The sequence below is a fragment of the Salvelinus sp. IW2-2015 genome, unplaced genomic scaffold (genome assembly GCF_002910315.2).
Source record: "Salvelinus sp. IW2-2015 unplaced genomic scaffold, ASM291031v2 Un_scaffold3986, whole genome shotgun sequence".
NCBI lineage: Eukaryota > Metazoa > Chordata > Actinopteri > Salmoniformes > Salmonidae > Salvelinus > Salvelinus sp. IW2-2015.
The window spans coordinates 6,218-16,674 of NW_019945258.1; the positions used below are offsets into that span (position 1 = coordinate 6,218).

At 45.9% G+C, this 10,457-nt stretch overlaps 1 protein-coding gene across 1 annotated transcript in view; it reads right to left on the reverse strand.

Moving 5' to 3' along the window:
• Positions 1–9,383: 9,383 nt before the first annotated feature.
• LOC139026146 (plastin-3-like) overlaps positions 9,384–10,457 on the reverse strand; it is a 12,740-nt gene continuing 11,666 nt past the window's right edge. Inside the window, exons 3-5 of the mRNA XM_070441442.1 lie at positions 10,131–10,260; positions 9,749–9,884; positions 9,384–9,612 (exon numbers count right to left, since the gene is read on the reverse strand). Coding sequence (XP_070297543.1) covers positions 9,384–9,612; positions 9,749–9,884; positions 10,131–10,260 — 495 coding nt within the window. The remainder of the gene's footprint in view (positions 9,613–9,748; positions 9,885–10,130; positions 10,261–10,457) is intronic.

The following is a 10,457-nucleotide window of genomic DNA, read 5'->3' on the forward strand; positions in this document are numbered from 1 at the left end:
CGTAGCATTGCTCACCCCACATCAACATCCTCAGTTAAAAACGGTTCATTAATGTCTCTCCCTTGTCCATATGGTTTATTAAATACGGACAGAGATCTTGGTGCCTTGATATAAAGTTAAAAAACACTCAGCACACCAGACATTTTCATTCATGAGAAAATCCTCACACCCGTTTTCCATTCCTCAATGCTCCTGAGTCAATTACACACAGCTAGCAAACATATGTCATTTATAATTAATTCCAGGTCTGCATCCCAATTGACACCCCTATTCCCTATATAGTGTACTTCTTTGACCAATAGGGGCTTTGGTCAAAAAGTAGTGCACTACATAGGGAATAATAGAGTACCATTTGACAGGCATCTAGAGTCACACTGGATCTTGAGGGGCGATGGAGTTACGTTTTCACCGCCCGATGGAAGTAAAGTTCTTGTTTTAAACGGTGAGATTTTTGTTTTTTCAGGTCGGATGTTTGGTGCAATGTGTGTGATGTCACATTTAGGTGTTGCTCCAGACAGACTGAGGTGACACATTGAGATGTAAATACGCCTGACTGATCCTGGCGTCTGAAGAGCAAAGTTGAAGATAGCGAAATGGCAAGTCGACTCGAGGTCCTGACGTGTTTGTTATTGAAGAGGGACTTTATTCAGATGTTATTTGCATGGAGCCAGGACAGACCTTTAGGGTTGATCTGATCTACAGATGTAGTGAGATCCCATATGTCTGTAACACTAGCTGGGAGAGAAGGGAACACAGACAGGAAAACGAGGGAACACAGACAGGGAAAACGAGGGAACACCGACAGGAAAACGAGGAAACACAGACAGGAAAACGAGGGAACCAGACAGGAAAACAAGGCAACTCCGACAGGAAAAACGAGGGAAACGCAGACAGGAAAACGAGGGAACACAGACAGGAAAACGAGGGAAACACAGACAGGAAAACGAGGGAACACAGACAGGAAAACAAGGCAACTCCGACAGGAAAACGAGGGAACGCAGACAGGAAAACGAGGGAACACAGACAGGAAAACGAGGGAACACCGACAGGAAAACGAGGGAACACAGACAGGAAAACAAGGCAACTCCGACAGGAAACGAGGAACGCAGACAGGAAAACGAGGGAACACAGACAGGAAACGAGGGAACACAGACAGGAAACAAAGGCAACTCCGACAGGAAAACGAGGGAACGCAGACAGGAAAACGAGGGAACACAGACAGGAAAACGGGGAACACCGACAGGAAACAACGAGGGAACACAGACAGGAAAACGAGGGAACACTGACAGGAAAATGAGGGAGGAACACAGACAGAAAAAAGAGGGAACACTGACAGGAACACGAGGGACACAGACAAGAAAACGAAGGAACACAGACAGGAAAACGAGGGAACACAAACAGGAAAACGAGGGAACACAAACAGGAAAACGAGGGAACACAAACAGGAAAACGAGGGAACAGAGACAGGAAAACGAGGGAACTCAGACTGGAAAATGTTATCTGTTTCCTGAAAAATCTATTATTTCCTAAGTTATGGTCAGATCACATTATTCTCTCTCTCTCTCTCTCTCTCTCTCTCTCTCTCTCTCTCTCTCTCTCTCGCTCTCTCTCTCGCTCTCTCTCGCTGTCTCTCTATATATATATGTATATATATAAATATCTCTCTCTATATACACAGTACCAGTCAAAAGTTTGAACACAGTTACTCATCCCAGGGTTTATCTTTATTTTTACTATTTTCTACATTGTACAAAAATAGTGAAGACCTTAAAACTATGAAATAATTTAGTAGGTGTGTCCAAACGTTTGACTGGAACTGTATGTATATATAAACATCGCCATTAGAAAGTATTCAGACCCCTTGACTTCTTCCACATTTTGTTAGTTTACAGCCTTATTCTGAAATTGATTAAAAAAATTATCCTCATTAATCTACACACAATACCCCATGATGACATCACAATACCCATGATGACATCACAATACCCCATGATGACATCACAATACCCCATGCTGACATCACAATACCCCATGATGACAGAGCAATACCCCATGATGACATCACAATACCCCATGATGACATCACAATACCTCATGATGACAGAGCAATACCCCATGATGACAGAGCAAAAACAGGCTTTTAGAAATGTTGCTAATTTTTGAAAAATTCATAAATAAAATATAATATTTACATAAGTATTCCGAACATTTACTCAGTACTTTGTTGAAGCGCCTTGTGTATGATGCTAGAGAACATCCCCAGTTATCCCTACTGCCTCTGATCTGGCAGACTCACTAAACAGAAATATTTTGTTTGTAAGTTATGTCTGAGTGTTGAACTGTGCCCCTGACAATTAGTACATTTTAAAAAACACAAAAATCTTGCCATCTGGTTTGCTCAATATAAGGAATTTGAAATGATTTATACTTTTAAGTTTGATATTGAAGTATATGTAACGTCAGGAGAATGGGTGTGGAGTCAGGCACAGAGAGCAGAAGTTTCACGGGAAAAAATGCTTTAATGTCCACAGTAAACAGGAACAGGTACAACAATGGGTGAAGCCAAAACACAGGCGCAAACACAACCCAAAGACCACTGTTACATAAACCGGACAGCAAAAACCCAAAATCAACAATACACCTCCTACGTACAATAACCACAAGCCCACACAAACACAAGCGGGCTAAACGAACTTAAAATAGTACCCACCCCAAAAACCCAACAAGGAACAGGTGAAACTAATTTGTCACGTTCCTGACCTGTTTTCTCTTGTTTTGTATGTCTTTATTGGTCAGGGCGTGAGTGTTGGGTGGGCAGTCTATGTTTTCTATTTCTATGTTGGGTTTTGTGTTCGGCCTGGTATGATTCTCAATTAGAGACAGGTGTGTATCGTTTGTCTCTGATTGAGAGTCATACTAAGGCAGCCAGGGTTTCACTGGTGTTTTGTGGGTGTTTGTTTCCTGTGTTAGCGTTTGGGCCACACAGGACTGTTGCAGGTTAGTCACGTTTGTTGTTTTGTTTATTTGTAGTGTTTGTTGGTTTGCCATTAAAATCATGAATACCATGAATACCTCCTACTCCGCATCTTGGTCCGATCCATGCTCCTCCTCGTCTGAGGAGGAGAACGACATTGACAGCCGTTACATAATTAGACAAAAACAAACGATGGGGAGCCACCTTCGGTGGAAGTCGGGACAGTATATTTCAGCGATTAAGTTAAACCAAATACTTCTATACTTTTACTCAAGTAGTATTTTACCGGATGAAATTCACTTTAAACTGAGTCGTTTTCTTTTAAGGTATCTTTACTTTTACTCAAGTATGACAATTGGAAACTTTTTCCACCACCGGACCTGAGCACTCTGGAGCAGGTTTTAATCAAGGATCTCTCTGTACCTTGCTTTGTTAATCTTTGCCTCGATCACGACTGGTATCTCAGTCCCTGCTGCTGAAAAACATCCCCACAGCATGATGCTGCCACCACCATGCTTCACCGTAAGGTTTCCTCCAGATGTGACGCTTGTCTTTCAGGCCAAATCAATCAATCAATCAATCAATTTTATTTTATATAGCCCTTCGTACATCAGCTAATATCTCGAAGTGCTGTACAGACACCCAGCCTAAAACCCCAAACAGCTAGTAATGCAGGTGTAGAAGCACGGTGGCTAGGAAAAACTCCCTAGAAAGAGCTCAATCATGAGCCAAAGAGCTCAATCATGGTTTCATCAGACCAGAGAATCTTGTTTCTCATGAGTCCTTTAGGTACCTTTTAGCAAACTCCAAGCGATCTGTCATGTGCCTTTTACTGAGGAGGAGCTTCCTTCTGGCCACTCTAGCATAAAGTCCTTATTGGTGGAGTGCTGCAGAGATGTTTGTCCTTCTGGAAGTTTCTCTCATCTCCACAGAGGAACTCTGGAGCTCTGTCAGAGTGACCGTTATGTTCCTGGTCACCTCCCTGACCAAGGCTCTTCTCCCCTGACTGCTCAGTTTGGCCGGGCAGGCCAGATCTAGGATGAGTCTTGCTGGATTCAAACTTCAACCATTTAACAATGATGGAGACCAATATGTTCTTAGGGACCTTCAATGCTGCAGAAAAGTTTTGGTACCCTTCCCCAGATCTGTGCCTCGACACAATCCTGTCGCGGAGCTCTACAGACAATTCCTTCTAAGTCATGGCTTGGTTTTTGCTCTGACATACCATTTAAACTGTAGGACCTTGTATAGACTGGAGTGCCTTTCCAAATCATTACCAATCAATTGAATTGACCACAGGTGGATTCATGGGGATAATCGGGTATTTTGTGTCAAATGCACAACAAAAAAATGATTTAATCCATTTTTAGAATAAGGCTGTAACGTAACAAAATGTGAAGGGGTCTGAATACTTTCCGAAGGCTATCTCTCTCTCACACAGACAGACAGACAGACAGACAGACAGACATACATACATACATACATACATACATACATACATACATACATTAGACCAGGTATCAGAAGCTGTAAAATCTGCAAGGTTATGACGTGCCCAGACTAGGTGTCCCGGGCCAAACACTGAATGAAACATGACTGAAACTACTGTGAAGTTGTGTCAGTACGGAGAGAACGAGGCCCGGTTGACGACAGTTAGTCTGGGGTTTGGCTGTTGTTCTTACCAAACAGGAACAGTGGTCTAATGTCCTGACCACCTGAGAAGAGGGTAGAGGACCAGACTGATCTGCTGTTGCCTTCCGTTCTCTCCATGTCATCCAACTGTCTGGCCCGGTGCCCACACTGACTGCAACATGACTCCCACAGCTCTACCAAGCCACAGACAGATGTCATTTCAGACTGAATCAGGTCAGATCGGCTCATGAGCTCCATCAGCAGCAAATTATTATTTTATTGAATGAAAACCTCAATGTATCACCAGGCCTCCATGAGATCCCTCTTCCCACTTCTCTCCTCTCCTCTACTCCTTCTTCTTCTCTCTCTCTCTACTTCTTCTGCCTTCTCTCCTACTACTCTGCTTACTCCTCACGGTTGTTACATTCTCTCCCTTATCGTCCCTCGCTTCTCTCGCCTTCTCTCTCCTCTCTTCTCTCGTCGAAGCCTCGTTCTCTCTCTCTCTCCTCTCTCTTCTCTCTGCTCTGCCACTCTACTCTCGTGTCGTTCATTTTGCTTTACATTTTGAACAAAATTACCCACGATGTCTGTAATGACGGACAGTCAATCATCTTATCTCCTCACATCCCTCTCTACTCTGCTTCTTAACTCAGCTTGTCCCTACGTGTCTCTTAACTTCTCTGCGTCCTCTCTCTCATCTTCTCTCTCTCTCCTCTCTCTCTTCCTTCTCTGCCTCTCTCCTCCCCCCCATAAATTTAGCTCTACGTCCAAGGGTTGATGTGCCCGCGTAGCGGGGCGGCACGACCACCGACGGACGGGCACCAAGAGAAATGAACGACCACTGCCATGGCAACTCCAGACAGCAGGGCTAAGGCATCGCTGACCCGCGTGCATGTGCACAGCCAGGCGACTGGGCCGGACAGAGTGCCGAAACAGAGAGGACTAGATGAGAGCATGGTTCGACGTTTGGCGGAATCATACTGGTTTGGGGATGGTGATGGAGGGGAGGATCTCCAAAGCAGTGCATCTGGGGAAGGTCAAGCACACTGTGTCCCTGGGTCAGTGGCGTTGCGGCGAGGGACAGAGGGTAAGACCGTATTGGAGCATGAGAGGACAGAGGACAAGTTCAGGAGGATAGCTACTGTTACTATTTGGTTACTTCTGACGGTCTGCCTCCTGTTGTTACTATAGGTTACTGTCACTGTAGTTACTGCCACTGTAGGTTACTGTTACTGTTAGGGTTACTGTCTTGTTACTGTCAACACTGTTACTCTGTACTTCTCTCTTCACTCTTATATAGAACAGTCTCTCAACCCTGAGAGTGTCTATGTTTCAGGTTATCATCAGCCGTGCTTTTAAACCCTGACCATTATTCCTACCATCCTGCCCTCCCCACTTTACTCCTCTCCCAGTCCTGCCTAGTGGTTCTGGGTCATTCTTTACCCCGTAATCTCCTCCAGTCCCTGCCTAGTGATCTAGGGTCACTCCTTACCCGTATCTCTCCAGTCCTGCCTGTTTCTGGTCAATCTTTCCCGTATCTCCCCAGTCCTGCCTAGTGCTCTGCTGGTCTCTGGGTCACTCACTCTTACCCCACCACCCCATCCAGACCCTCCTCCATCCCCCTCTCCAGCCCCTTCCCTCCAGCCCATCCTCCAGCCCCATCTTCAGCCTCCTCCCAGCCCCTCTCCAGCCATCCTCCAGCCCGCACTCCAGCCCATCCTCCAGCACCCTCTTCCAGCCCCATTCCTCCATCCCCCTCTCCAGCCCTCTCCCTCCAGCCTCCTTCTAGCCCCCTCTCCCAAGCCCCATCCACCAGGCCCCCTCACGCAGCCCCGCACTCCAGCCCCCTCTATCCATCCCCCTCTCCAGCCCCATTCTCCAGCCCCATTCCGCACGCCCCATTCTCACGCCCCATCCTCGCATCCCCCTCTCCAGCCCTCTCCCTCCAGCCTCCTTCCAGCCCCCTCCAGCCCCATTTCCACCAGGCCCTTATCCGCCAGCCCACCAACTCCAGCGCCCCTCTATCCATCCCCCTCTCCAGCCCCAAATTTCCAGCCCCATTCTCCAGCCCCCATTCTCCAGCCCCATGTCTCCAGCCCCACTCCAGCCCATTGCCGCCCCATTTCTCCAGCCCCATTCTCCAGCCCCATCCTCCAGCCCCTCTCCAGCCCCTTCTCTCCAGCGCCCCATCTTCCAGCCCCCCTCTTCTNGAGAGAGAGAGAGAGAGAGAGAGAGAGAGAGAGAGAGAGAGAGAGAGAGAGAGAGAGAGAGAGAGAGAGAGGTCATGAGCAGATTAACTTAAATGTTTAGCATGTTTTTACATAATTTAAAAAGATAGATTTAGAATTGGATACATCATAACCTTCACTTCAAATCAAAACGCCAAACCGACAACCTGATTTTGGACAAATTACCTGGAAGGATTCCTACTACCAACAATTCTTATTCCCAAGGACTTTACAGCAAAAGCTCTGGCAAACCCACCACCAGCAAAAGAAGCACAACAGATACCTGAAAACACCATCCAACCTGGAACTGAGGGATGTTCAGACTGAAACTACTTTTAAACCCAAGAAGAAAAATCTATTACAATAATCCATTTGACTTTATAAGGACTGCATGTTAAGCTATGGCTGCTTGGACAGAAAAGCTACGGCTGCAATTAGCACTGAGGTGTGAAGTGAGAGGTGTCAAAGCCCTCGAGCTCAACAATGGCAGCAGAGTTTCCTCCCTCACTCAAACGCAGTGGCCCTAGTGTCATAATGTGGTCTCAATGTCTCTAGACTGAATGTGTCCACTAGTCCCTCACTCAGCAGTGACCCTGCTCCATCGCTTCCCAGAGCTCATCTCAATACGGTACCCACTTGGATGTAAAAAATGAGAAGCTCGGAAAGACTACAAAAAGAAGCTCCTCATAGACAATCCAGAGACATGTTTTGTTGACTACTTCACAAATGGGAACGTTGCCAACTTAATCTTCCACACAGACCATCCCCTGGCATGGCCCAGTGCTATATTAACACACGACCCTTCTGTTAGCGACGGGTGAAAACTCAGGATACTAGACAACGAGGACTCTGAGTCAGCCAATGTCAACCTTTACACGTCTGGGACAGTATTAGTACAGCGCAACTTCCACAAAATCAAAGAGGGAGCGCAGCAGGAGAAGCTCTCTCTTGAGGAAGACTCCCCGGCCCCGAGCGAGTCAGACCAGACCTCTTCCTTAAACAACTACACAGACCGGCAACCTCAAGCAGAAAGTCAACCTCCCAGCACAGAGCATTACTCCCTCATTGAAATGTAGGATACATTCCCCCAGCTGGAGGTAAGACAGGTGGAGCTGGAACAGCAGGTGAACACACTCCAGTCAGAACAGATCCAGACAACAGTCCAACACAACACCCTGGCCATCTAGGCAGAGTTGCAAAGAAAAAGCCATATCTCAGACTGGCCAAGAAAAATAAAAGATTAAGATGGGCAAAAGAACACAGACACTGGACAGAGGAACTCTGCCTAGAAGGCCAGCATTCCGGAGTCGCCTCTTCACTGTTGACGTTGAGACTGGTGTTTTGTGGGTACTATTTAATGAAGCTGCCAGTTGAGGACTTGTGAGGCGTCTGTTTCTCAAACTAGACACTCTAATGTTACTTGTCCTCTTGCTCAGTTGTGCACCGGGGCCTCCAGCTCCTCTTTCTATTATGGTTATAGCCAGTTCGCGCTGTTCTGTGAAGGGAGTAGTACACAGCGCTGTACAAGATCTTCCATTTCTTGGCAATTTCATTTCTCAGAACAAGAATAGACTGACGAGTTTCAGAAGAAAGTGCTTTGTTTCTGTCCATTTTGAGCCTGTAATCAAACCACAAATGCTGATGCTCCATACTCAACTAGTCTCAAGAAGGCCAGTTTTATTGCTTCTTTAATCAGAACAACAGTTTTCAGCTGTGCTAACATAATTGCAAAAGGGTTTTTCAATGATCAGTTAGCCTTTTAAAATGATAAACTTGGATTAGCTAACACAAACGTGTCATTGGAACACAGGAGTGATGGTTGCTTATAATGGGCCTCTGTACGCCTATGTAGATATTCCATTAAAAATCAGCCGTTTCCAGCTACGATAGTCATTTACAACATTAACCATGTCTACACTGTGTTCTGATCGATTTTGGTGTTATTTTAATGGACAAAAATGTGCCTTCTTTTAAAAACAAGGAACTTTCTAAGTGACCCCAAACTTTTCTAATGTAGTGTATATACAGACCAGTCAAACGGTTGGACACACCCTACTCATTCAAGGATTTTTCTTTTTTTACTATTTTCTAGATTGTAGAATAATAGTGAAGACATCAACACTATGAAATAACACTATAGACTCATGTATTTACCAAAAAAGTGTTAAACAAATCAAAATATATTTTATATTTGAGATTCTCAAAGTAGCCACCCTTAGCCTTGATGACAGCTTTGCACACTCTTGGCATTCTCTCAACCAGCTTCATGAGGTAGTCACCTGGAACGCATTTCAATCGACAGGTGTGCCTGTTAAAAGTTAATTTGTGGAATGTATTTCCTTCTTAAATGCATTTGAGCTCTTGGACCCACCTGTATAGTGACGGGGGTTAGAGCTCTTGGACCCACTGTATAGTGACGGGGTTAGAGCTCTTGGACCACCTGTATAGTGAAGGGGGTTAGAGCTCTTGGACCCACCTGTATAGTCAAGGGTTAGAGCTCTTGGACCCACCTGTATAGTGAAGGGGGTTAAAGAGCTTCTTGGACCCACCTATATACCGGAAGCCGGGGTGAGAGCTCTTGGACCCACCTGTATAGTGAAGGGGGTTAGAGCTCTTGGACCCACCTGTATAGTGAAGGGGGTTAGAGCTCTTGGACCCACCTGTATAGTGAAGAGGGTTAGAGCTCTTGGACCCACCTGTATAGTGAAGGGGGTGAGCTTCTTCTTATTGATGGTTCTCTCATCAATGGTGTCTGGGACTGACAGGTTGATCATCTTACTGCAGGACAACAGGAGAGACAGACATTGCAGTCAACTGGTAGGGATGGTGGTGTTAAACCTAATTGTTCCTGTATGTCGCTGTGGTTAAGAGTGTCTGATAAGACGACAGAAAAACAATGTGTGTGTGTTCTCACCAGAGGACGATGCCGTCTCCTACCGCAGTGAACAGACTGTTGGGGGTGTTGGGGTTCATAGGGAGGACGTGTTTACAGTCAGGGTCCTTCTCCAGCGCTGCATTGATCCAGTTAACAAACGCATAACGCTCCTCCTCTACAAAACACACACACTGGGTTAAACAACTACACTGGGTTAAACAACCACACTGGGTTAATAACACAACCACACTGGGGGTTAATAACACAACCACACTGGGTTAATAACACAACCACACTGGGTTAATAACACAACCACACTGGGTTAATAACACAACCACACTGGGTTAATAACACAACCACACTGGGGGTTAATAACACAACCACACTGGGGGTTAATATCACACTAAGACGGTGGTGCTACCTGAGAATGAGTGTTGTGTTCCTTCACTAGACAGCTCACTGGTTCCTCCTATAGCCAGAATCCCCTCCTTCCTGTTGATGGCCTTCCTGAAGCTCTTAGCTATGTCATCACCCTTCAGCTCCTTGGCGATCTGTATAACACATACACATATTATACATGTCACATGTCTGATAGGACTACCTCATCACCAGACCATGAGCCTGTCTCATGTCTGATAGGACTACCTCATCACCAGACCATGAGCCTGTCACATGTCTGATAGGACTACCTCATCACGAGACCATGAGCCTGTCTCATGTCTGATAGGACTACCTCATCACCAGACCA